This window comes from Engystomops pustulosus, chromosome 7 (assembly GCF_040894005.1).
Source record: "Engystomops pustulosus chromosome 7, aEngPut4.maternal, whole genome shotgun sequence".
Lineage (NCBI taxonomy): Eukaryota > Metazoa > Chordata > Amphibia > Anura > Leptodactylidae > Engystomops > Engystomops pustulosus.
In genome coordinates, this window is record NC_092417.1 from 21,453,296 (window position 1) to 21,480,283 (window position 26,988).

Here is a 26,988-nt window from a genome sequence, read left to right on the forward strand (position 1 = left end):
CAGGGAAATTAAATTCTATTCTGTGGAGTGTTACAACAAATAGAACTTTTCTAGGAACAGAGCTACAATATTCAGGAGTCATGAGAACTTGTATGACTCAAGGCAACCATTAGAAAATGCTCCCCCTCGCCCATTATTACATTGCTATGTGCCCCCAGGCAGCGGTGATAGCTATGTCACCTGTCACTACCTGTCATTACCATCACCTGTACTGGCCGGATACAATACAGCTCCAGTATACACAGCACAGATGACCTACATCATATACAAAGCAACAGGAGGTGGATGAGGGCAATGCACACAGCAACGTACAAAACACACAGGGGACATAGACTTTCATAGGTGTATTGCAGGTGTATATCAGATGACCGGTGCAAGGTCCTGGGACCTGGGATCTATAATTATTGACCTAACCTTGTGATATGCCTTAAATTCATCTTGGAGAATCCTTGGAAAAGGGTCATCCTTTTAGCATTCACTGGATGGATATCCTGGGGGTGTTTCCCGCCACATTCATAAATTGGGACTTTTGTAGCAATAAATTGTTGAGTAAAAAATCAAGTATTTTTTTCTCTTTGAGCGCCATCTAGTGTCCAAATAGTAGACAGCATCCACCATCATTTGTTCTTATGTGTGCACCACTGGTTCTGGTCCAAATGCTGCATAGGGTTTGTCATAAAACATAGAAGATATTTCAGTCTTGGGCTATTTTAAGTTTCTTGGGTTCTACCAGGACATAGTCATCCATGATTGGCGCCTGAGAAGGAGATGATCCCTAACAGCGCCCAAATCTTGCTTAAAATTTGCTGTGGGGCATCTTGTATCAGTCCACTAGGGGGTTTTCATATTCCTAGGAAACCGCTTTTAAGCCAAACCCCTAGAACTTCCCCAAAGCTACAGAGAATTCCCTTTGAGCGGGGTTCACAAACCTCACTGTTCTCAGCCCAAAGCAGACTAAATTACCTAGAATTTTTCAAAAATCCTATCAAATGTATTTCTATTGACTACACTAATCTTTGTTTTGCACCTGATTATACACAGATTTTTAAGGCAGCAGTAAGTCATACGAGTAAGAGTGACATACGCTGGGACCGGGAAATATCCTCACAACAAGAAACCCGATAACAAGGAACAGCGCTGCAGAAAGGAGGAAACAGAATACAGGATTGCAGAGAACAATGTTTCCTGTAGAGGGAGCTCTTGTATTTCAGTCACCAAGATTGACTTTAAAGGGAACCTGTCAGCACTGAAGTCAAGTTCTCCCACCCCCTCTTCTTTTACCAGAACACCTCCGTCCTGTAGCTTCACAGGCTGTTACACTTTGCAGGAGCATTTTCCCCTCCAGTTGATTTTAGAAGGAAGGAGGCCATGGATAACAGATATAAGATGATTCCCATAGCCCTGGTGCCTGGATCTATGAGTAATGTCCCTGGTTTATCAGGATGGATTTTTATCGTAAATTTCCCTTAAAGTTTTAGTACTGATCTCGGACAACTCTTTTAACTGTAAATCTTGTTAACATGCTAAAGAGACACAAGAGTATTTCGGGTTTTCTAGACTTCATAAGAAGACGCCCAATGATGATAGATGTTACAATATGACCTTCCACCAGCAGGGGGCCTTATTTAAAGAGGAATTGTTACTGCTATTAACATGTCTATATTTCCCTGAATAATAATAATAATAATAACAATAATAATAATCTTTATTTATATGGCGCCATCAAATTCCGTAGCGGTTTACAAATAATAATGGTGTAATCTGCCTCCCTAATGTGCTATGGGAAGTGTGGATAAAGGCGCAGGTCAGTAATAAATTAACTAACACGCCCCTTTAAGTGCACATTTTAGTAAAGTGACAAAGTGCAACCACAACACACAAGTGGCACAAACACATAATAAATTAAGTATAAGCTCATAAAACGTTCTTTTTTAGTGCAAACTTAGACAAAAAACTGGCAAAGGCACCTTAATATATCAGGGCCAATATCTTCATATAAACCTGTGACGTTCCGCTCCTCTGTTATTCCTTCTAGAAATCAGCGAAATTTCTAATTGACCAATGGGAATTACCAGTAGGGGGGAGTAGCACTACACACCTCAGTGCTGTTGGGAGACACACCCCTTTGACTAAATAGAATGGAAACACTAATTTGGCAATGAAGTCATAGATTTCCAGGAGGAATAACTGAGGGACGATACAACACAAGGTCATAAAGAGACAACAGAATCGCCGCGTTGCTTCCATTTAGGGTAACATTACTTCTGTCTATGTAAAGACAGACGAATACGCTGCAAAAAACAGGAAGAATGGGGAGGGTTACACAATGTATGTGTTAAAAAAAATGTAGAAAAATACCAAAAAAATGAAGAAACTCAGAGATCGTATCATCCGTCAAATCTGCAAACCTCAGCGCAGTTTCCGTGACGTGAGAGATCGCCTTGTGTTGTGGCTTAGACGATATTTCCTGGCCCTAAGAGCAGCGCACCCTCTGCACACACACACACTGACTGTACAGGCACAGGGATGGCCTACGACTACCAGGAAGGTAAGTGCACACCTCAAATCCTAGCATCACACCCCACACTAATCCCAGGGTTTACCCCAAAATCCTCAAGTCATTTTTTCCCAAATGATGAAAATTGTAGTGGGACTTTCTGTCACGTAGAGATCTCCCATCACACAAGATGATCCCTACCCTGATGATCCCTACATTTCAGACCACTGGACGTTACAGAGGATTGTGCACAGTCATGCGATTGTAAAAAGAGGTGAAGTATTTGGGGTACTGAGAGAAGTAATTGCCCCCCATTCCGCTTCTTCCTCCAGCTCCAGGGACTACAGCCCCTGCACATAGGGGTCCACATATTATCCCTGTACTGTGACATCACTGTGTGTATTATCCATGTACTGTGACATCACTGTGTGTATTATCTCTGTACTGTGACATCACTGTGTGTATGATCCCAGTACTGTGACATCACTGTGTGTATTATCCCTGTACTGTGATATCACTGTGTGTATTATCCCTGTACTGTGACATCGCTGTATGTATTATCACTGTACTGTGACATCACTGTGTGTATTATCCCTGTACTGTGACATCACTGTGTATTATCCCTGTACTGTGACATCACTGTGTGTATTATCCCTGTACTGTGACATCACTGTGTGTATTATCTCTGTACTGTGACATCACTATGTGTATTATCCTGTACTGTGACATCACTGTGTGTATTATCCCTGTACTGTGACATCCCTGTGTATTATCCCTGTACTGTGACATCACTGTGTGTATTATCCCTGTACTGTGACATCACTGAGTGTATTATCCTGTACTGTGACATCACTGTGTGTATTATCCCTGTACTGTGACATCACTGTGTGTATTATCTCTGTACTGTGACATCACTGTGTTTAATATCCCTGTACTGTGACATCACTGTGTGTATTATCCCTGTACTGTGACATCACTGTGTGTATTATCCCTGTACTGTGACATCACTGTATGTATTATCTCTGTACTGTGACATCACTGTGTGTATTATCCCTGTACTGTGACATCACTGTGTGTATTATCCTTGTGCTGTGACATCACTGTGTGTATTATCTCTGTACTGTGACATCACTGTGTATTATCCCTGTACTGTGACATCACTGTGTGTAATATCCCTGTATTGTGACATCATTGTGTGTATTATTCCTGTACTGTGACATCACTGTGTGTATTATCCCTGTACTGTGACATCACTGTGTGTATTATCCCTGTACTGTGACATCACTGTGTGTATTATACCTGTACTGTGACATCACTGTGTATTATCCCTGTACTGTGACATCACTGTGTGTATTATCCCTGTACTGTGACATCACTGTGTGTATTATCCCTGTACTGTGACATCACTGTATGTATTATCTCTGTACTGTGACATCACTGTGTGTATTATCCCTGTACTGTGACATCACTGTGTGTATTATCTCTGTACTGTGACATCACTGTGTGTATTATACCTGTACTGTGACATCACTGTGTATTATCCCTGTACTGTGACATCACTGTGTGTATTATCCCTGTACTGTGACATCACTGTTTGTATTATCTCTGTACTGTGACATCACTGTGTGTATTATCTCTGTACTGTGACATCACTGTGTGTATTATACATGTACTGTGATATCACTGTGTGTATTATCCCTGTACTGTGACATCACTGTGTGTATTATCCCTGTACTGTGACATCACTGTGTGTATTATCCCTGTACTGTGACATCACTGTATGTATTATCTCTGTACTGTGACATCACTGTGTGTATTATCCCTGTACTGTGACATCACTGTGTGTATTATCTCTGTACTGTGACATCACTGTGTGTATTATACCTGTACTGTGACATCACTGTGTATTATCCCTGTACTGTGACATCACTGTGTGTATTATCCCTGTACTGTGACATCACTGTTTGTATTATCTCTGTACTGTGACATCACTGTGTGTATTATCTCTGTACTGTGACATCACTGTGTGTATTATACATGTACTGTGATATCACTGTGTGTATTATCCCTGTACTGTGACATCACTGTTTGTATTATCTCTGTACTGTGACATCACTGTGTGTATTATCCCTGTACTGTGACATCACTGTGTGTATTATCTCTGTACTGTGACATCACTGTGTGTATTATCCCTGTACTGTGACATCACTGTGTGTATTATCCCTGTACTGTGACATCACTGTGTGTATTATTCCTGTACTGTGACATCACTGTTTGTATTGAATAGTGTGCAGAAAGTATACAGTGTGCAGTGGGGGCCCATGGTTACATATTCGGTAGCTGCCCATGACACAAAGCTATGTAGAATCTCTGTTAATTAATCTCTGTCGTTAACCCCTTAAGAACGCACAATTTTCTCATATTTTGGGGGCTTTGTACAATAACAAAAACCATAGAAACTTTTTTTCATTCATATGCATATATATATATATATTTTCAACAGAAAACAAACAATGTATGTATGGATTCTTAGAAATAACTTATATAATAATAAAGGGTTTTTTTGGGCAAAAAAGTCTGTAAAATGCAAAAAAAAAATACCTCTATTACCTCTACCTGTTTTTGAAAACACATCCATTTTTTACCGGTTGTGTCAGTTTTTGCCAATCATCTTAATTAAGATAATTGGGAAAAACCGACAAAAACACATGACTAAAAAAGGGATAAAAACGGGTGCAAAATGCCACGTGTGACATCACCCTTAGGCTGCAACCACACATGGCATCTACATTGCGTTTTGAAACGGAATATAACAGCTGAGGAGTTAACGTAACGTTAACACAGTTGATAACCATGTGTTGCAAATACATGCATTAACGAGATGTTAATGCATATGTTAACCTTGTGTTTACACTCCATTTTGTAAACCCTAATGTTAACAGCAGTTTAATTAGGCAAATCTCCTCTTCTCAGCTGTTGCATTGTGTTTCAAAACGCAATGTAAACGCCACATGTGGTTGCGGACTAAGTGTTCACGCAGCCAGAGGACTTGTTTTATGCAGGATGGACATGTATTATTATTGTTAGGAAGATTTTTTTATTATTATTTATTTTTCATCTGAAGTTATAATCTGAAGGATTGCAGCAAGGCAATGTATGATAATATGGACAGGTGACAGGTTTGATGCAAGGACCCAGGTTTTTTAGAAGAATCTTTTATAGTCAGAGGTTTTATAATCTTCATATTAGATTTAGACTGGTTGTGGTTTGGTTTAGTGTAGGAGACAACACGCGTGACTGCAGCGACCCTGAAAAGTCGGGGGAAATTCAGTTTTTATTTCAATGCAAATTAGCTTCACGGTGCACTGGGGGCGGAGTCTCATCTGTTGGTGCACTCATTTTCTTCTCTATACTTCCTATTAGGGTGCGGTCACACGGTGCATTATTGGTGCTGCGTTGTTGTTTTTTTGGGGTTTTTTGCATTGGGCTGGCTTTAATCAATTTTTCTTCCTTTGTGGAAGAAAAACACAGCTGCTTACATTTCCAGCAATGAAGAAAACCAGGTTTAAAACAGCCAAACGCACGGTAAATGTGCAAAAGCGCACAAAGAACGGTCCAAGAATGTACCGTGTGACTGCACCCTAACTATAAGGGTCGTCAGTCATTGTATAATAGTGTGGTGCAAGAAGAAGAGGGTGCACCGGTAGGTGAGGCTCCGCCCCTGGAGCACTGGGTATAAGTAGAATTATCTCTAAAATGAAACATCAATGAAAAACAGGAAAGTGATATCTGAAAAGCTCTTAAAGCGGCCGAGCTGATGATGTTGAGTGAATTGGAAGCTGGTAGACTCCCTGTAAGAGTAATAATGATGTAATATTAGAAGCAAAGTCTTGGTGGCGGCAGTAGCTTCCGCAAAGAATCTCGGCCTAAAAATAAACCATTTTGGCCCCAAAAAACACAGTTTTGCAACCTAAATAGGACATCCTGTGCACTTCTATAGAGAGTGGAGATGACATATATATGATATGATCTGTTCCTATGATAATATTCTAATGAGCGAGGCTGGAGGAAGCTCAGACTGTTACCCCATGTATGTTCCATAACCAGGATGTATATTATTAACCAGTTTTCCACTGAACTACATGAACAACTGGGCCCGGGCCGCCCCGGTACCTCCAGATTTCCAGTGACACATACGTCAGATCTGACTTTACAGTCGTACAAGACTCTTCTATGCGGTCTCCCAGCTAACTCTCTAACTCCTCTCTGCTGTCCGGCTAATGCATCTGTCTCCTGGCTTCTCCTCTCACTCTCCTCTCTGCCAGTCTCTCCACTTTGTTAGACATTGTACAAAAAATTCAGTTTATAATACTAACCATGACCTACAAAACCCCCCACACTTAATCTTTGCTCCTCACAGGACCTTCAGCTTCACTCTATTACCATCCCCTTTTCTCACAACCGCATCCAGGACTTCTCCCGTGCTTCCCCCATACTCTGGAACTCTCTACCCAAATGTGTCAGACTGTCCCCCACTTTCCAAACCTTCAAACATAACCTAAAAACCCACCTGTTCAGGATCTACAACACACAATAACTGCTCTGCTCCCTCACCCCGTGTCTCCATCTTCCCTCCCATATAGATTGTGAGCCCTCACGGAAAGAGTTCTCCTTCAACTTGTCTCCTGGTCATTGTAGTCTTGTATTTGTACTTGTACTTGTTCTTGTCTTAAAGGAAATCTACCATTTTATTTTATGCATTATGAGCCAAACATACCATGTGAATACTGTAGCTACACTGATGCAGGCACATATCTTGTTCAATCCCTTAGCTGAGTAAACAATTATAACATTCAGGATTTTAGGAAAGCTGTATTACCTTCAGCCTGCACATTACAAACTGAGCTTCTTGAGGACTAATCAACCTGAGCTGGATGACTAATAAAACACAGAATCGGGGGGTTGGTGCAGTGATTGATTACTTCTGCCTGTCAGGGACAACACAGTGATTACTTCAGTCTCTTGAACGGTGCATACTTAATGTTAGAGAAGTGCAGAGAGCCAGCACAGAAGTGACAGAGCTTCATTATCATAATAGTTTTTTCCGCAAAACCACTCAGCACAGGAATTAAACAAAATATGTCTCTGCATCAGTGTAGCTATAGCATTCTCAAGGTATGTTTGATTCATAATGCATAAAAGCAAATGGTAGATTTCCTTTAATGTAATGTATGTGAACCCCTTACTGATTGTACAGCACCATAGAATTAATGGTGCTCCGCAATTATTAATAATAGTGTAGTGCAGGGGTGGATTACTATGGCCATAAACCTAAATGTCAGCTACATTTTTGTTCTGCAAATCACTATTATTCCCAACTTTTGCAGATGACAGACCACCACTGGTCCTGTGGAGGGGGTATACATTGTATTAGTGGGTAAACCCCTTTAAATCCTATAACATCTTTCATATTTCCTTTTTGATAGACTTCCCACAGATCCTTTTCAGTACTTTTAAACCGACTCCTCCAAACAACGATGAAGCCAGCAGCCACATGGCCCACCACCAAGAGGCCTTCCTGCCCACAGAGACAACTACAGAGCCCAAATACAAGGTTACAATCAAGTCTCTAAAATTCATGTGTTTTCCAAACTTGTCTGGTTACCCTAATATCATCCCACATATCTCTAAACATTCCTGTTTTTAGAATACTGAAGCTTCACCTAGAAACCCAGGCGTCAGCCTGAAAAACCAAACCTATGAATGGTTTGAAAGGACTCAGCGGAAGAAGATGCTGAAAAATGGCCACTTTGCAGACTGGTTCCACGGATTTGTGACACGCAAGTGAGTGTTATGTGCTGCCTTTATGATGGTTTTTAATGTATTTTTGTAGTAGTTTAGTATTTTGGGCCTACTTCACATCAAGAAGCCTTCTGCCCATAGCAACCAATCCCTGCGCAGCTTTCATTTGGTTTTTTGCTCTTAGAAAATAAAAGCTGTGGTGTGATTGGTTGCTATGGTCAATAAAAGAACATGGGGGCTAGGTCACATAATAGTATTTCACTCTTATTTTTTATGTCAAACTTTGTCAGGCTTCTGGACACGGACCTTGACCAAAATACTCTACATTCCCACCAGAACATAGAAAATGTCACTTCTCTTTTTGAAAAATTGGTGGTAAAATACAGTGTTATTTTTCCCTTAGATTTTCATAAAAACTATAATTTTAACCCTCTTTATTATGGTGTTTTCCTACAAATTTCCCGTCTATCCCAGAATCAGGAAAAAGCTAATATCTAGTGTTTCCTGCTACGTAACAGCCCACATCTGGGGTTCTCACAGTTATAGCTTGAGGCAGGAAAGGGTTAAAGTTGACCATGTTGAATACGTGTTAATTTCAGTCTTGCGTATTTGCGCAGGGGTGAGAGGGTGTAGCGCCGCTTTGTACACAGAATAGATATATTACACGCTCTTTAAAACTTTAACAGGATGTTGGGTTTTTTAGTAGCATCACCAGGGTTGTGATAAAATTGTAAAAAATACTTTTTCTGTGGCTTGTTGCACTGGTCCTTATACAATAGGATTAGCCTACTTACTGCTATAGATAAGTATCTGATCACTAGAGGTACAATCAGTGTCAGATTGGGGATCCTGGAGTCTATCACATAAGATGATTATGGGGGTCTGTGCTCTATCCAGTTTTGGGTTGTCTTTGGCAGGACATCTTGGGCCCATTATTGTGTTGTGTGACGGGGCAGTCCAGTCCTGGGAATGATTGCTGGAACCCCCAGATGACCAGGAGAACGGGGGTCTGTAATGTAATTGGAGCAGTGGTGCTCATGCTTGGCCCTTGATGAGACTAATGGAGCACCCAGGGATCTTTGTGGACCCCCTTCCTGATAATTCAATGGCAGTGGTGGCGAACCTATGGCACGGGTGCCAGAGGTGGCACTCAGAGCCCTTTCTGTGGGCATCAAGGCATTCACCCCAGCATAGAATTTGCTAGACATGACTCAAGCTTCATCCTATGGTCCAAGACAGCCCAGGACGTGCAATGATCAGCGCTATTTTAAAGCGACAACTCCTTGGCTGCCAAGACTATACGAGAAGCGAGAAAGTGTGGACAGAGATGGATTATCATTGGAGCTCCTGCTCTGGGTCTCCTGATTCTTCCTCTTCAGGGGACCCTGGAAGGAAGCTACAATCCAAATTTCTGCATCTTCTTTCTATTGTATTGGTGTCCTCAGGACAGCAATAAGATTGAAACCTGTGATACAGCAGGGATCAATAAGTTACTGCTTAAATTGTCATGTTGGCACTTTGCGACATAAAAGTAGGTTTTGGTTGTAGGTTGAGCACTCCGTCGCTAAAAGGTTCGCCATCACTGCCCTATAGCTTTATTAAGTCGCTTCATATAATTTTATTGTGAATGACATATGATACGACAGATTGTCACCCGTTATCCCTCCTGTCACACACAGCCGAGCTGAAGAAATACTGCACGATAAACCTGTGGGATGTTTTCTCATCCGTTTCTGTGAAAGTCGAGTCGGATTTGTCCTGTCCTACAGGTAAGATATTTGGCACAATAAGTCACTGTATACAGGTGTATGATCAGAATGCCAATGACTAAGGGTGCACCATCCATGAGGTGCGTTGAGCCTCTTGCCACAGACAGCACCCCCTGCAGAAAGATAGGAAGTTGTATTGGGGGCGCAATCCCCTGCTAATAGGAGGACCTGGGTGTGACCTCATGGGTGTGAGACAATGCCCTGATATATTACTTCTGGATAGGGCTGACGTGTTGCCATTTCATGGTTCGCCTCAGGCAGTAGAAAGTTTGTATACATCCCTGCCAATGACAAGTCCAGCTCTGCTATATCTTATACCAAATTTGATTTTTATCCCATGACAAAGCCCATACAATATCATGCAGCAACATGCACCACTGATATGCTCCCTCATTGGCTGCATCCCTTAAAGGGGAAATCTGCAATAAAAGCTGATTATTTACCAGTGAAATCTGCAAGGGATCCAATCTGTAAAACGGGTTGCTGCATTATGTTTTGATAAACTTTGCATCCATTAACCACTAGGTCTCTTTGCAGCTCAGTCACCCTACTGGGCTCTCTTTCATAGAGAGAGCTCTCTAGGTAACAACTCAGCTTTCCCAGGTTCAGATACACTAAAACTCTTGTTATCCAGGCTTCATTGTATAATATTATGCAACAGTACCACCCAGTGCTACAAATAGTTTTATTGTATGCACTATATTTATATGTATTCTGTTTTACTACCAAAGTGTTAATGTATTTCTTTATTTTAATGAGTCTTCCCCTGATGTAATGCAGTCTATTCATTGGCTAGCTCCCGAGAACCTTCCAGGAGCTGAGAGCTGGAGTTTATAAATATGGGCTCAGCTCTGTGGTTGTGGGTCTAGCTACTGAAATCAAAGACTACAGACATATTTCTGACAAATTGTTCTGCAAATGCAGCAGAGCTGACCAGGCTCCCAGGACACTGGGAGTTTGCTGACATGATATCCGCGTCTAGGCCACAACCAAGCCAGCCATCATTATACCCTATTAATTATTAATTAATAATTAATTTATTAACATGTTCCATATACTGTAATGTCTTATACCAGGGCCCCCGAGCGATGCCGCCACTTCATGCTCAACCAGCAAGAAGATGGACAGTATGTGATAGAAGGGGAGAATAGCGCCCACCCCAGTCTAAAAGATCTGGTCAGGCACTACTGTAGGTTTCCTGTGGAGCCCTATAAAGAGGTGCTGACAACAGCCTGCCCCACGGTATGTACTAGATGCTTTATTATTTATTTTTACTGATTCATACAAGGGACAGTTTGTATCTGTCTACATGGGAACTTCCTGTGGGCTACATTTCTGGCTGCAAGAGGGAGAAGGAGACTGACTGGGGGTTATACATATGATCCTAGATTTGTAGGAGACTGACTGGGGGTTATACAGAAGATGTTGGAGTTGTAGGTGACCGACCGGGGGTTATACAAAAGATGCTAGAGTTGTAGGAGAATGAGAATTTACTAGGACCTAAATTTACAACTACCAGAGGGCAAAGGACACTGACTAGATGTTATACTTACAGGAAAAGTAAACTTACGAGATGTTACTAGTCACTATATTTACCACTACCGGGGGGGAGGAGACTGACTAGAAAAACCCTACGGACTATTTTTACAGCTACCACTAAAGAGAAGGAGACTGACTAGATGTTATTTTTAGAGACTCCACAGAGAGAAGGAGTAAGACTAAGATTCTACTAAGGACTATATTTATAGCTCCAGGGGGAAGGAGACCAACCTGTGTTAATATTTAAAAATATAGGGGAAGACCAACTGTGGGTTATTTATATAAAGATACCAGGATGGAAGGGGCATGGGGTCTATAAATATATAGAGCAGCCAGATCGGGAAGTAGAATATAGTGAGGACTTTATTTACTAGAAGGGTAAGACTATTGACTGGGAAGTACCCAAAAGAACTATCCTCCCAGCTAGCTATACCAATGTATATATACAATGTTATTTATTATCTATAGAACCCTTTCAAACATAACGCCTCCAGCCTGGCACACCACAACCCATACCCTGCCACCACTGATGACCAGGTATATGCCAGTGTCAGTAAACAGCAACAAGCACCTCCAGATGGCACGCTTCTACTAGCCACCTCCCCTAAAGAAAGGAACCAGCATCTGTGTGAGGGGAAAGTACCGGTAAGATAATACTACTACATAGACATCCAGTACCTATAAGCTCCCTTATAGATATAGGGCCCCTTATAACCCTTAATGATCTCATTGCACAGGTGGAATATGCTTCACCATCATTCACCACAAAGAAGGTCCCAGCATGTCCTAGGAAAGTATCTATACCAGGTCCACCACACCTCGCAGAGGTGAAGAAGCCTTCATTAGATGATGAGAGCGATGTAGAAGATGTGTCTCCATCAGTATCACCTACTTACAGTCCTGTGGAGGAGATCCATACGTACTCAGAGCCAAGCCTATGGGAGCGACCAAGACTGGGGACCGCCAGTAACGTTAGTGAGCCCATAGCCTTCTACGCCGTAGGGCGGGGATCTTCTAAGGACACTATGGAGAACGTTTACAGCGAGGTGGACCTCAACTCCGTGACATCATGTCACCCCAGAGCCGCCATGAGCCGTCACGATGGACTCTCTACTCTGCCCACACCCAAAGCTGCGAAACACAAGGCCACGGCTTTCCATTCATCATTCCGCTCTCACAAGGCGCCGCCACAGGACGACCTCTGGAGGGGGCAGTTCTCACGGGTTAATGTAGGTATTTTGTAGGACAAGCTTCCCCTCTTTATTGAGAACTGGACCCCCATGATAAGGATTGCTGGGAGTCCCAGCTATCAGACCCTCAGTGATTATCTGCAGACTCAAGTTTTGTCACAAGGATTCTTGAAGGTCGGGTATTGATTTATAGGGAGTATATATTCAGTACAAGATATCCTTTAACGAAAGCTACCATCATACTCATAGAGTCAGGCACCGTTACTGTGGTAATCTTATATTTCTTATCCATGATCTCCTTCCTTCTCCTTCTAAAATCAACTCACATTATGCTAATGACCCTGAAGGGCTCTGGGGGTGTTAACAAAGCCCCTCCCATGCTGTAGCTTCATTGGCTGTAAAACTGTGCAGGAGCTCTTCCCCCTCCCACTGTGGCTGAGGGAGGAGGGAGTGCTGAGTGGGAAGGAGTGACAGTGTAGAGAGCCCTTCTGGATCGTTCAGATAATTTTAAAAATTGATTTTAAAAGGAAGAAAGCCATGAATAACAAATATAAGAAGATTACCACAGTCCCGGTGCCTGGATCTATGAGTAGTGTCCCTGGTTTATCATGATATATATTTTAGTAGATTTCCTTATATGGTAATATGTTGGGGTCCGGCAGCCGCACATCTGAGTGATTTTTAGCAGCTGATAAACAGAGAATGGAACAGGAAGCAGACAGCGCCATTCTCTGTGTAGTGGCTGAAGCGACTCACTGCAAGGCAGCTCCTAATTAAAAGATTTGGGATTTATCTGCAGTTACCAAGTCGAACCACTACACAGGGAATGGTGCTCTCTGCATCCTGTCCCACTCTCAGGTTTCTGTCTTTAGGACAGATACTCCTGCCACGCCAACCATTAGTGAGAACAGAACCCCCTGTTCTCCGTATTGTTGGGGGTCCCACAATCAAAGTTGACACATCCTCTTTAAAGACTCTATGGCCCCTCAACTAACTATACTGTCCCATAGTCTAAGGATAGGTTCATATTTTTGGCCTGGAAAACTTCTTTAGGCCACAACACGACCACACGGACAGTCAAAACATGGGAATCGCCAATGCAGCATTGCCGAAGGAGGGCAAGTCACATTATAGAAATACAGTCCCCTACTTAAGGACACCTGACTTACAGACGACCCCTAGTTAAAGACAGACCCCTTTGCCCCCTGTGATCTCTGGTGAAGCTCTCTGGATGTTACTATAGTCCCAGACTGCAATGATCAGCTGTAAGGTGTCTAATGAAGTTTTATTGATAATCCTTGGTCTAATTGCAGCTCTAATTGTCACTGGAGCAAAAAAAAAAAAAAATCTAAAAATCTTCAATTATAAAATATACAGTTTCGACTTGCATACAAATTCAACTTAAGAACAATCTTTCGGAACCTATCTTGTACGTATGGATACATACCACCTTGGTAGTACATATACAGTATATGACGGTAGCTATATTATATATATTTACAGGCGAAGCATCACGCTACCGTACAGCTAGACGAACCGATGTACGCAAAGGGCCACCCGAGTCCACCAGGTCTGGAAGAAGAGAACATCTACGAGAAAATTCCAGAAAACTGTGCACCCACACAGAAGAGCAAGCACCCAGGAAGAAGAGCCAGATGACACATTTACAATAGCAATAGGAAATGGGAGAAAAATCCACTTTTTGCTATTTTTGTATTATATTAATATTGTAGAGGAGGATTTTTTTTTTGTATCTTTTAGATTAAAAATACCCTATGGACTTTTATCTGCTATTCTTATGTGCCCAAAACAAACTACTTAAATCCTAAACTGTGACTTGCCGAAAAATGGGATCAACTTATAAAGATGATTAGACCCAATAAAATCTATGTTACATAAAATATCAGGCTTATAAAAAATATTCCTGTGCTTGATCCATTGTACAATAATAGCAGTTTATGGTGCCATTTACTTGCATATTATGGCGCCTCCCGGTGTTCAAAATGTAGAACGGTGTGCTCGTCCACCTAATATGAGCTGAGTGTTGGACGCACATGCTCAGTCACTCTCTCACAGGGAAGGGGCAGAACAAGTGGAGTATGGCTGAGAAGAGGGGGAGGAGACTGATTGTGGCCAAAGACACAGAAGTTGCCAGAAGGAGGAGTGGAAAGATTCTTGCATCTCAAACCAATTTGGTCCCCTCCCCCCACCACCATGGAAACCAAAAGTGACAATTTTTTATTTCATGGTAGAAACATTGTAAATTAGTTCAAAACTATCTTTTGGTACAAATATAAATAATTGTATAACCCCTCAAAGAGCAAGAAGCAGCAACTTTCTTGCATGCTGATAGTTGCCATGTATATACTGTATATATCATTTACATGTTTTTGCAGGTTAAAAGGAACGCTCCAATCAAAGATGATTCATTGGATAATACAAGGTGCAGGGCCTGAAGGGAGGAGCAGGACTCATTGTCACTGTATTCCTAGAACCCGGAGTCCTGCTCCTCCCTTCAGACCCCGCACAAGGTAGAATTCGACGAAGCAGTGACTGGAAGATTCCTTTAATCAGTTGTCAGATGATTTAACATGTCACCACCACTTGGGGTACACATGAATGACAGTGATTTAAACCCCTTTAAAATCAGCAACCCTATCGTCCACGGTACTTCTAAAGGAAAGTTTTTGCACGTAAGTTCCGTGACCCTCTGAAAATTCCAGTTGGGTGCAAAGCCCAATATTACCAGAATGTACCAGAGCAACACTGGGAGCAATATGTGCACACATGGCCAAAATTGTTGGTGCCCCTCGTTTAACAAGGGATTGGGTGGGGAGGGGGGGGGGGGTCGGGGGGGCCACAATGGTCACAGAAATAACTTGAATTTCACAAAAGTAAAAAATAAATTTCTATAAAATGTAGCTTAAAAATGGCTACATGAAGTTAGCTGAAACGTTGCTCTTTGTCCACATGTGAATAAAAGTGCTGCTTCTCTACTTGGATCTTCTGACTTTCTATAAAGATGAGCAAATGACAGGCAGACATTGCTTTCCTGCCAGGCTTCAGCAGAAGGTTTTACAAAAAATAAAATAATCCTCGACAGAAGTGATGGTTCCCCCGAAAAGAATATAAGGGACATGTTAAACCGCAGTGTGTCTACTAATTACTATCATGGGAGTCTACAGTCTTGTAATCGGTCAGTAGCCTGTATATAGCTCCTCCCCGCACTGTATACGGGGCTACTGCTCCTCCCCGCGCTGTATACGGGGCTACAGCTCCTCCCCGCGCTGTATACAGGGGCTACAGCTCCTCCCCGCGCTGTATACAGGGGCTACAGCTCCTCCCCGCGCTGTATACAGGGGCTACAGCTCCTCCCCGCGCTGTATACAGGGGCTACAGCTCCTCCCCGCGCTGTATACAGGGGCTACAGCTCCTCCCCGCGCTGTATACAGGGGCTACAGCTCCTCCCCGCGCTGTATACAGGGGCTACAGCTCCTCCCCGCGCTGTATACAGGGGCTACAGCTCCTCCCCGCGCTGTATACAGGGGCTACAGCTCCTCCCCGCGCTGTATACAGGGGCTACAGCTCCTCCCCGCGCTGTATACAGGGGCTACAGCTCCTCCCCGCGCTGTATACAGGGGCTACAGCTCCTCCCCGCGCTGTATACAGGGGCTACAGCTCCTCCCCGCGCTGTATACAGGGGCTACAGCTCCTCCCCGCGCTGTATACAGGGGCTACAGCTCCTCCCCGCGCTGTATACAGGGGCTACAGCTCCTCCCCGCGCTGTATACAGGGGCTACAGCTCCTCCCCGCGCTGTATACAGGGGCTACAGCTCCTCCCCGCGCTGTATACAGGGGCTACAGCTCCTCCCCGCGCTGTATACAGGGGCTACAGCTCCTCCCCGCGCTGTATACAGGGGCTACAGCTCCTCCCCGCGCTGTATACAGGGGCTACAGCTCCTCCCCGCGCTGTATACAGGGGCTACAGCTCCTCCCCGCGCTGTATACAGGGGCTACAGCTCCTCCCCGCGCTGTATACAGGGGCTACAGCTCCTCCCCGCGCTGTATACAGGGGCTACAGCTCCTCCCCGCGCTGTATACAGGGGCTACAGCTCCTCCCCGCGCTGTATACAGGGGCTACAGCTCCTCCCCGCGCTGTATACAGGGGCTACAGCTCCTCCCCGCGCTGTATACAGGGGCTACAGCTCCTCCCCGCGCTGTATACAGGGGCTACAGCTCCTCCCCGCGCTGTATACAGGGGCTACAGCTCCTCCCCGCGCTGTTTGGTGACACGGTATGTAGCACACTCGACATGGACCAGATGAAGAAAAGTAAACAGTAGTCTCAGGAGCTTAGAAGAAAAAAAAAAACCAAGCATGTCAAAGGTCAAGGTTTTAAGACTATCGCCAAGCAGCCCGATGTTCCTGTAACTACAGACTTTTTATTCAGAAATGTAAGTTGTATGGGACTGTAAGTGACGAATGGTGACTCAAAAAACAAAAAAAACAAACATTTGAGAGAGTTTAAAGATGAACTTCAAGCTCAAGGAACATCAGTGTCAGATTGCACCATCCGTTGTTGTTTGTGGACTTAATGGGAGACGACCAAGGAGGACACCATTGCTGAAAACAAATCATAAAAAAGCAAGACTGGAATTTGCAAAGCGACATGTTAACAAGACACAAAGGTTCTAAGAGAATGTCTAATGGACAGATGAGACTTAACTTTTTGGCAATGCACATCTGGCACAGGGGGTTTTGAATCTGTGTAGAGCACAATGAAATCTCAAGACTATGAAGCTATTCTAGAAAGACAATGTTCTGCCCAGTGTCAGAAATCTTGGGCTAAGGTCATGGGGTCTTGCAACAGGATAGTGATCCTAAACGCAACCGAAAACCCTCAAGAGGAAAACTTTGGACTATTCCGAAGTGTCTTCTATTAGTCCTGACCTATATCCTATTGGGATGTAATGAAACCCTTCACACCCCGGACAATACCTGCTGAAAGGGGCAGAAGTCTCACTGAGAGTTACAGAAATCAGGCGATTGCCTCAAAAGCTTCAGCAACAAAATAATATGTTAAGGGAAACCATCATTTTCTGTTTCATGAGGTTTTTTTTTTGGTTTTGTTTAATTCTCTTGAAGCATGGTTGAAAAAAAAATATCTGACTTTCAATTGATCATTTTCATAGAAATTTATTTTTTCTTTTGTCAGATTCAAGTCATTTGTGACCATTGTGGGTTCTTCTTTCATGAAACGAGGGGGAACAACAATTTTGTCCACTTTGTTTTTTACTAACCCAGTATTATGAAAAAACTCTTTTCCTAAATAATTTCCGCCTTTGATATTGCAGTCAGGACTCAATACAACACTGCCACCAGGTGGTGGGCCTCAGGTACTGCAAATGTATCACATTTCCCCAGCAAATTACTCTTTGCTCCTCACCTTTACCTATTGTTCTCGTCTGTGTGAGAATCTTTAAGTTGTGCTGTAAAGAACTTATTAATTAAATCAGGGACCACTTTGCAGTTTAGCACCTTTAAATTAACACTTTATTAGCAGAGTAATTATCCTAAGTAGATGTTGAAAACCACAAACTTTTTTTCCAGGCATTAAACCCTCTAAAATAGACAAAAGCTAAAGGGGGGAGGGATAAGGTATTAACTTGAAAATATATATATGTACAGTTTAGATTATTTACAAAAGTTCACATCACAAAATAGCATTGAGCTCTGTCGGCTGGTTCATGCCTGTCCAGGGGGGGTCTGTCGGTGGTCTCACCAGGGCAGGCAGGTCCGCAGCATCAGTCCATCAGGTGGTGTTACTTATAGCTAGAGAAGCACATTCAGAAAGGCAGAGGCGGCGCTATTATACGCCCCCCTTCCTCGCAGAACGTAATCCTTCACGATAGACATTGTAATCCGCACTGCATACATAATGTGGTGATACGAAAGGGCACGGCCAACAAGATTATCGAAAATTTAGGGGGGGTCCTCACTTTAAAGCCCCTCCCCCACCTAGCGCTCAAACCACATCTGTCCACAATAGAACTGAATGGGATATTTGTGGATGAAATTAAGACCGATTGTAAGAAATAATCTGGCTGGGGCCGTGTCCCCTCATTCCCTTGTATATAGGGAGACCCTTTCAGTGCCAGGCAGCTGCACAGCGGTCTGGCATTGCAGGAGTTAATCACATTACTACGGGTGGGATACTTGTCCATAGTCTTTAGTTTAAGCTCTAAGTCCGTCCACTTGGCAATGACTGGATTCTTATTTCTGGGAAGTTGAAAAAAATGGAATTTATTCTCCTGTAACGAGGGACGAGGAGGCATCAAAACCCGTATTTGGCTTGTGTCTGCCGCCGGCTCATCTTGTTCTCTGACCAGGTGTTCTTCAGCTCCAGCTCCCGCTCTTTAGCCTGCAAGAAACCCATTATTATATATATTGCAAGTTACAGGGGTTGTCAGAAGTTTTTCAACTTTACCCCTAACTAAAAGGTTAAACTGCTGGGCCCAGCGCTGACCATAAAGGAGGCCTGAATGTAGAAGCAGTCACTAACACGCTCTATATCCATGTACATAACTACTGGAGAGACCTGTGCTGTCCCATAGACATGAATATAGCACCCACTTCTACATTCATAAAGGGGACCCCTGCAACATTTCTATACACGCGACTATAACGGGAGATCCCATCATTCGTTTGAATGTCCGTGAGACTGGCGGCCGTACAGCAAATGATATGACAAGCCCTATCTATGGATCGACTGTTTCTTATGGACAGCGGAAGGGTGAAGAGCGATCAACCCCCTCCCTAAATGGAACTTACAGACACCTATGCGGTTAGAGGTTGGCGTCTGAGCAATCATAATCTCAACCCTTTAATAGTGTGGTACATCCAGGTCATCCAACCAGCAGATGGCACAGAATTTCCAGACATAATACCTTCACCTTAAAGGGCACCTACCACCCCGATTCTACCTATAAAGGTAGAAGGGGTGGTAGGTGGATGAATGGGATGTGAGGATAGCCCTTTTTTGGGCTAATCCTCACGTCCCGGGTGTCTTTTAGAAAACTTTATTGGAAGCATATGTAAATTTTTTTATGCAGCTACTGGGGCGTGGAGTAGCCGGACATGAGGCTACTAGTCGCAGCTACTCCACGCCCCAGTAGTTACTCCGCCTACCAGGTATTCTTCGGCGCGCAGGTACGCGCCCTCGTCCTAGTCCCCGGCGTTCTGTGCATGTGCAGAACGCAGGCTTTCAGCTGCGCGGCCGCGGCTCCGAGGCCAGAGCTGCGCACCGAAGATTAAATGGTAGGCGGAGTAACGTGGCTACTGGGGCGTGGAGTAGCCGCGACTAGTAGCCTCATGTCCGGCTACTCCACGCCCCAGTAGCCACATAAAAAAATTTACATATGCCTGCATTAAAGTTTTCTAAAAGACACCCGGGACGTGAGGATTAGCCCAAAAAAGGGCTATCCTCACGTCCCATTCATCCACCTACCACCCGTTCTACCTTTATAGGTAGAATCAGGGTGGTAGGTGCCCTTTAAGGAGACCTTATACATAGAGGTGTTATTCCTTATACACCATCACTATGCTCTGACAGGACTTACCTGGTGGATCAGGTAGGTGATCTGATGCTTCCGCCTCTGCTGTCCTGTCGGCTGTTCTCCTTTTTTCTAAAAAGTATAAGAAACACAAAATTCTTCGCTTAATAACCATCCAATTCTCAGATGAGTTCCCCTTTTTCTACCCGATCGGTGCCCCTTTAACACTGCAGCAGGCTCAGGGACCCCATCAACCTCTATAGAGGGTCTGCGCCCACATTGTTACCTTGCTGAAGGACTTCATGTTCTTCTCCTCTGTCAGGGCTTTGGTCAGCCATTGCTGGTTACCGCTCAGCTGGTCATCACCTTTGATTTCGACAAAATTAATTTCTTCCCGTCCCCGATTTCTCTTACCCTGGAGACGCTTAAACTGCAAGAAGATAATACAGTTAAGAAGAAATGTAGCAAATACAAATCATAGTCATAAACTACAAAGAAACTTAGTTACAAGAGAACCCGACACCTTATTTTACCTCATAAAACAACCAGCCTCCTCAGGTAGGGGATGAAATGTCCTTTCTAGAATAAACTTCTATTATGTGAAATATCATCTATTTATCTATAAACAAAAAATCTCCTCCAAAATCATGTGACAATGATCAGAGAAGAGTCATATTTTACATGAGATGAGTCAAGTTTCAAGGTTTCTTCAGATGTCTCGATTTCCTGTTCTATAGCACCAAATATGCTGTTGGTGTCTTATTAAAGATAAGAATCTTATCTTTGTCTAAGGCAAAATAAGACTCTGGTCTGCTCATCGACACATGACTTTGGAGAACTGTTGGTAAACGGGTGAGATTTCACATAAAAGAGGTGACTTTTGAAAGGACATTTCATCCTCCCGGGATGAGGGGGCTCCTAGTTCAATAGGGTAAAATTTGCTGACAGGTTCCCTTTAAAGGTTTGCCCACAGATAAATTAAGATCTTACAGCTTCATCATCCATGAAGGAGTCGCTGGGCGCACTGTCTCGCTGTGTAGAGGATGGCGGCTCCTGCTCCTGGTAATACCCGCTGCCGTAGTACCCCTGCTGTGGAGAGTAAGAATGAGTACCTACCATCACACTGCAGACCCCACAGTCCTCACATACCAACACCTACCGGATAGTAAGCGTCTCCCGAGGAGTCGGAATATTCTGGATACTGGTTGTACTGCTGGTCATTGTAGTCCTCCTCGGACATGGCTGACCACTGCTGACCGGATGCCTGACCAGCTGCAGTTTTGAACTCTAGCGGTGCATTTGCTGCGTCGTTCTCCAGCTCTATGGGGTCCACCGCAGGCGCCGGGGCCTCGTCAATGACAGTAGGCAGCGGGTAGGTGAAGGTTTCAGCCGCTGCAGGAGGTTCCTCGTTGCTTTCTGACAAGGAGAAGAAGTTGCCCTGCCGGAACTCCTCATCGCTGTCATCGTCCTCCTCCTGGGTGATCTGCTTGGTGACCTGCAGGGCGGCGTTCTTGGCTGCGGCTTTGATGGCAGATGGGGAAGGAGTGTGGGAGACCTCGGGCGCGACGGTGAGCTTGGGTTTAGACAATGGAGCGGTTTTCGGAGGCTTTGTGTCGATGGGAGCCTCAGACTTCTTCTTTGTGAAGCTGTAGGGGAGGAGCTGGCGCTTGGCTTCACCTCCGGGGGCATTTTTTGGTTGAGGGAGTAAAGATGATAAACCGAAGCCTTCCTTGGGGTTCTAGAAACCAGGCAGAAAAGCAGAGTATGAGCTGCACTCACATAAATGCATATAAGACTATGCATCCCAACCTGCACACACTACAGGCTGAGTATGCATGTGTTTATAATGGAGTAAAGTCATTATCAGAGACCGCCACCCCACCCCCCCCCGTCTCCCCTCCCGACCTTTTTGTTAATACTCTGACACTTCTTCGCATCCCTCTACCCACCCGCCTAGTCTCTTCTCCGCGCCCCTATACCCACCCGCCTATTCTCTTCTCCGCACCCCTCTACCCACCCGCCTAGTCTCTTCTCCACAGCCCTCTACCCACCCGCCTAGTCTCTTCTCCGCACCCCTCTACCCATCCGCCTAGTCTCTTCTCCGCGCCCCTCTACCCACCCGCCTAGTCTCTTCTCCACAGCCCTCTACCCATCCGCCTAGTCTCTTCTCCACAGCCCTCTACCCATCCGCCTAGTCTCTTCTCCACAGCCCTCTACCCACCCGCCTAGTCTCTTCTCCACAGCCCTCTACCCACCCGCCTAGTCTCTTCTCCGCACCCCTCTACCCACCCGCCTAGTCTCTTCTCCACAGCCCTCTACCCATCCGCCTAGTCTCTTCTCCACAGCCCTCTACCCACCGCCTAGTCTCTTCTCCACAGCCCTCTACCCACCCGCCTAGTCTCTTCTCCGCACCCCTCCACCCACCCGCCTAGTCTCTTCTCCGCGCCCCTCTATCCATCCGCCTAGTCTCTTCTCCGCGCCCCTCTACCCACCCGCCTAGTCTCTTCTCCGCGCCCCTCTACCCATCCGCCTAGTCTCTTCTCCGCGCCCCTCTACCCATCCGCCTAGTCTCTTCTCCACACCCCTCTACCCATCCGCCTAGTCTCTTCTCCACACCCCTCTACCCACCCGCCTAGTCTCTTCTCCACACCCCTCTACCCATCCGCCTAGTCTCTTCTCCACACTCCTGTAGCCTTTCTCTGCATCCCTCTATAATAACCCCCCTTGCCACTCAGTCTTCTCCACACACCTCTACCCCACCCTGCTTAAGTCTCTTCTCCGCACCACTCTAGCCCCCCACAGTATTTTCTCTGCACCCCTTCACCCAACCCCTGCTTAAGTCTCTTCTACGCTACCCCCTCCCCCCCTGCTTACTCTCTTCTCCTCACCCCTCTATCCTCCTCCGCCCCCTTGTCAGACTGTGACCTGTGCAGGAGACTTGCCGGGTGTCATATGATCCTGCATAACCTGATACACCCCCATCAGTTACTGGAGACGAATTACCAACTTACCGCAGCAGAAACCTTCTTCCTTCTTGGTTCATCTTCATCAGAATCTGACTGCAGGGGGAAACCAGAAATCAGTCAATAGATCTTCTCCTCACAGCACATGGGGTCTAACCTCTAGGACAGTGATGGCTAACCTATGGCACTGGTGCCAGAGGTGGCACCCAGAGCCCTTTCTGTGGGCACTCAGGCCATCACCAGACATGACTCCAGGTATCTTCCTGCAGTCCCAGACAGCCCAGGACTTGCTGTGCACAGAGGTATATTAAAGTGACAGCTGTACCTGGGACTGTTTTCTGCTTTATTGGTGCCCTCAGGGGCTGGTATCAATGAAAGCTGTGACAGAGAAGGGAGTATAAATCATGAATTACATTTCTGTGCTGGCACTTTGCGAAATATAAGTGGGTCTTTGTTGTAGTTTGGGCACTCGGTCTCTAAAAGGTTCGCCATCACTGCTCTAGGACCTCCGCCAAGAAGAGGGGCCCATGAGCACCCCACCATTTCTCCCTATGGGGCTCTCCTGTCAGTCCCATAGAGATAATGGTGCTGCTATAGTAGTTACTTACGTCTCCTTTGTGCAGCTCGGGGACGCTGATCTTCACAGGCTCTGACCTCTTCTTCGGCTTTGCATTCTCGTTTTCGGGCGGCGGGAGGTTGATCCCTTGGCCTTTGGGTGGAGGTAACGTCATGGAGGTGCTCTGCTGGGGCGGGGGAAGGTTCAGTCCTTGACCACTGATTGGTGGCGGCAGGTTGAGGCCTCCACCTACCTGCGGCGGGGGCAGGTTCATGGTGTGACCACCCATAGGTGGCGGAAGGTTGAGTCCATTACCAGACGGTGGCGGGAGGGTCATACCAAGTCTGCCAGAAGGGGGAGGCAAGTTTAAGCCAGAATTGTTCTGCGGGGGAGGTAGGTTCAAACCATGTGTGTTCTGGGGAGGGGGCAGGTGTAATCCAGACCCTCCTTGAGGAGGGGGCAAATTCAGTCTAGAGCTACTAGGGGGAGGAAGGTTCATAGCACCTGGGGGAGGGGGGACATTCATATTCGGACCAGCTTGAGGAGGCGGAAGGTTCATATTCAAACCCCCCTGGGGAGGGGGAAGGTTCATTCCATGACCCCCAAGAGGAGGAGGATGGTTCATTCCTGCTCCTCCATGAGGTGGGGGGAGGGCCATACCATGTCCACCTTGTGGGGGTGGCAGGTTCATACCTGGGGGAGGATAGTTGGTGTGACTGGGCCCCTGAGGGTTATATCCCAGGTTATACCCAGCATACCCCGGGCTGGCAGGATAACCGGGAGATCCAAACGGGGGCGGAGGCCCAAACCCGGGCGGGAAGCCGAGTCCGTACACCCCCGGGGGGCCGTAGTATCCCGGAGTGTGCTGCTCCTGCTCCCCCGCTGACTGGCGGCCATACGCGGCAGGATAGCCCGAGGCTTCGGCCTGTGTAGGGGGACCGTCCTTCCTAGGTAGGGGCAGGCTGGAGAGGACTCCCCCGGAAGACTCCGGCGCCATCTCCGACTCGGAGTCGCTGTCGTCACTGCTCGCATAGGCCACTAGAGACATGGCTGCTCTCCAGAGCCCTGCTCTCCTCCGGTGCTAGCTCCCCGCTCCTCAGCAGCAAGTTCCCCGCCGCCAGATTCACGCTAGACAGCTCACAGGCCGCCGAGCATGATGGCGGCCGCTACGACTACAACTCCCAAGAGCCATCGCGGCAAAACAAGCGGCGCATTCAGTGAGAAGGCGCCGCAATGCATCATGGGGGTTGTGGTACCTGGCAGGAGATTCTAGTAGGCGTAAGGAATCGGGAACTACAACTCCCAGAAGTCATTGCCCGCTTAGTCAATAACTAAGCTTTATAAATCGTCACCTCCATAATAATTTACTAATAAATAATAATAATAACATCAGGACAAATTACTCCCCTTACCTCCACATCTGTTTTCCATCATGATCAGGCCTTGTTTCATTTTTTTTTTTTAGTCAATGTCTTCTACAAGCTAAAACTTTTTTTCTTTTACCAAAGCCGTGTGGGGTTTTGTATTTTTAAGGACGAAATGTAGTTTTTAATAGCACAATCTTGGGTTTTATATATCCTACCGATGAACTTATATTAATCCTTTCTGTGCTGTATATTTAAAAAAAAAAAGTTTGCAAAGATATCATTGTTTTTTTCTAATAAAAATGTTCTGCTTCTATCGTCAGACCTAAATAACATAAAAACTTTGTTGTCTGGGTCAATTCACATTCTCTTTTTTAAATGACCTTTGAATAATGAAAGAAAAATAACTTTTAGAAACACTAGCTTACAAAGACCTGTAGATTTTATTTTTACACACTAGGGTTTCATAAAGTTTGGTGATTGATGATTAAAACTAATCTCAATTTGGGCTCTGTTTTTACTTAAAATTTTTTTTTTTTTTTTTACTTTTTTTGTTAAACAGGCGGTCCCTTACTGTAACCCATAGTTACAGACGACCCCTCTGACCTCTGACCTCTGGTGAAGCTCTCTGGATGCTTTACTATAGTCCCAGACTGCAATAATCAGCTGTAAAGTGTCTGTAATGAAGCTTTATTGATAATCCTTGGTCCCATTACAGCAAAAAATGTTTAAACCCCAATTGTCACTGGGGCCAAAAATTTTTTTGTCTGGATCTACAATTATAAAATATGCAGTTTCGACTTACATACAAATTCAACTTAAGAACAAACCTCCGGACCCTATCTTGTACGTAGACCGGGGACTGCCTGTATTGTTATAGTTTTGTAGCCTGGGTTGGTGTAGAGGAACAAAATGTGTGTGATTTTACTTCACTTCTGTGTGGGCCTAAATTAATGGGAGGGGGGTGTATTTTTTTTTATTTTTAAAGTTTTAAATTTCACAGCTTACTTTTATTTAGCGTTTTCCTACAATCGTGGCGATACCAACTTTGTACAGTTTTGTATGCTTTATAACTTTTGTAAAATAAAAAAAGGAAACACCCAAATCCTCTACTTTTGTGTTTTCTGAGGAAAAAAGTTTGAGTGAGGCGTCTTTTTTTTTCAGCAAAATGCTCAACTATATATTGGTACACTTTGGGGATACAAATGACCCTTGTGGTAAGTGTTTTACGGATCTCTCTGAATACTGTGACCTCTGGTGAAGCTCTCTGGATGTTACTATAGTCCCAGACTGTAATGATCAGCTGTAAGGTGTCTGTAATGAAGCTTTATAGATAATCCTTCTATTAAGAGCTTATACACCACCCCCTCAGCAACCATCAAACTACCCCACTCGATATCACCCCGCTTTCAGATTTATAATGGGACGAGGCAGGGATGCCCGCTGTTGTTCGTGTTATGCATAGAACCCCTGGCAGCGGCCATCCGAAGATCCACAGACATAAAGGGAATCATGGTGAGGGATAAGGAATTTAAATTATCACTTTTTGCGGATGATATCCTTCTTACCATCATGCAGCCGCATATCTCATTACCCGCCCTCCAGAGACTACTGAGAGAGTTTGGTAATTTATCGGGTTATAAAATTAACGTCAGCAAAACAGAGGCCCTCCCCATAAACATCCCGCAAGACCAGCTGAACACACTCCAGTCTAACTTTGACTTCCAGTGGCAGACCCGATCACTGAGATATTTAG

At 44.9% G+C, this 26,988-nt stretch overlaps 2 protein-coding genes across 6 annotated transcripts; one reads left to right on the forward strand and one right to left on the reverse strand.

Annotated features, from left to right (window-relative positions):
* Positions 1–2,436: 2,436 nt before the first annotated feature.
* SH2D2A (SH2 domain containing 2A) lies at positions 2,437–14,710 on the forward strand. Of its 4 annotated transcripts, none has more exons than XM_072114083.1 (8): positions 2,437–2,548; positions 7,984–8,111; positions 8,205–8,341; positions 9,979–10,068; positions 11,145–11,310; positions 12,076–12,252; positions 12,345–12,836; positions 14,301–14,710. In XM_072114083.1, the coding sequence occupies exons 1-8, from the start codon at positions 2,527–2,529 to the stop codon at positions 14,454–14,456; spliced, it is 1,368 nt and encodes a 455-aa protein (XP_071970184.1). In that variant the 5' UTR covers positions 2,437–2,526; the 3' UTR covers positions 14,457–14,710. The 4 variants fall into 4 exon arrangements, with proteins under 4 accessions (XP_071970184.1, XP_071970185.1, XP_071970187.1 ...); XM_072114084.1 differs by lacking the exon at positions 2,437–2,548 and adding an exon at positions 7,500–7,672 and having other exon boundaries at positions 14,301–14,707; XM_072114086.1 differs by lacking the exons at positions 2,437–2,548; positions 7,984–8,111 and adding an exon at positions 8,590–8,674 and having other exon boundaries at positions 8,221–8,341; positions 14,301–14,708.
* A 3,609-nt stretch (positions 14,711–18,319) lies between these two features.
* Positions 18,320–25,089, reverse strand: PRCC (proline rich mitotic checkpoint control factor). 2 transcript variants are annotated; one of them, XM_072115060.1, is made up of 7 exons: positions 23,921–25,089; positions 23,361–23,408; positions 21,509–22,087; positions 21,340–21,435; positions 20,636–20,779; positions 20,416–20,481; positions 18,320–19,217 (listed from the first exon to the last, which is right to left on the reverse strand). In XM_072115060.1, exons 1-7 carry the CDS (start codon positions 24,914–24,916, stop codon positions 19,131–19,133), a joined length of 2,016 nt encoding a protein of 671 aa, XP_071971161.1. In that variant the 5' UTR covers positions 24,917–25,089; the 3' UTR covers positions 18,320–19,130. The 2 variants fall into 2 exon arrangements, with proteins under 2 accessions (XP_071971161.1, XP_071971160.1); XM_072115059.1 differs by having other exon boundaries at positions 21,340–21,438; positions 23,921–25,087.
* Between the last annotated feature and the right edge of the window lie 1,899 nt (positions 25,090–26,988).

Excerpts from the sequence above, each read along its gene's own strand:
- SH2D2A (XM_072114083.1), top strand. The coding sequence starts at position 2,527 with ATGGCCTACGACTACCAGGAAG. Across the intron at positions 2,549-7,983 it reads GGCCTACGACTACCAGGAAG|ACTTCCCACAGATCCTTTTC; the intron begins GTAAGTGCACAC and ends CCTTTTTGATAG. Across the intron at positions 8,342-9,978 it reads CACGGATTTGTGACACGCAA|CCGAGCTGAAGAAATACTGC; the intron begins GTGAGTGTTATG and ends TGTCACACACAG.
- PRCC (XM_072115059.1), bottom strand. The coding sequence starts at position 24,916 with ATGTCTCTAGTGGCCTATGCGAGCAGTGACGACAGCGACTCCGAGTCG. Across the intron at positions 20,780-21,339 it reads CCTTCATGGATGATGAAGCT|TTTAAGCGTCTCCAGGGTAA; the intron begins GTAAGATCTTAA and ends ATCTTCTTGCAG. Across the intron at positions 20,482-20,635 it reads ACATGAAGTCCTTCAGCAAG|AAAAAAGGAGAACAGCCGAC; the intron begins GTAACAATGTGG and ends TATACTTTTTAG.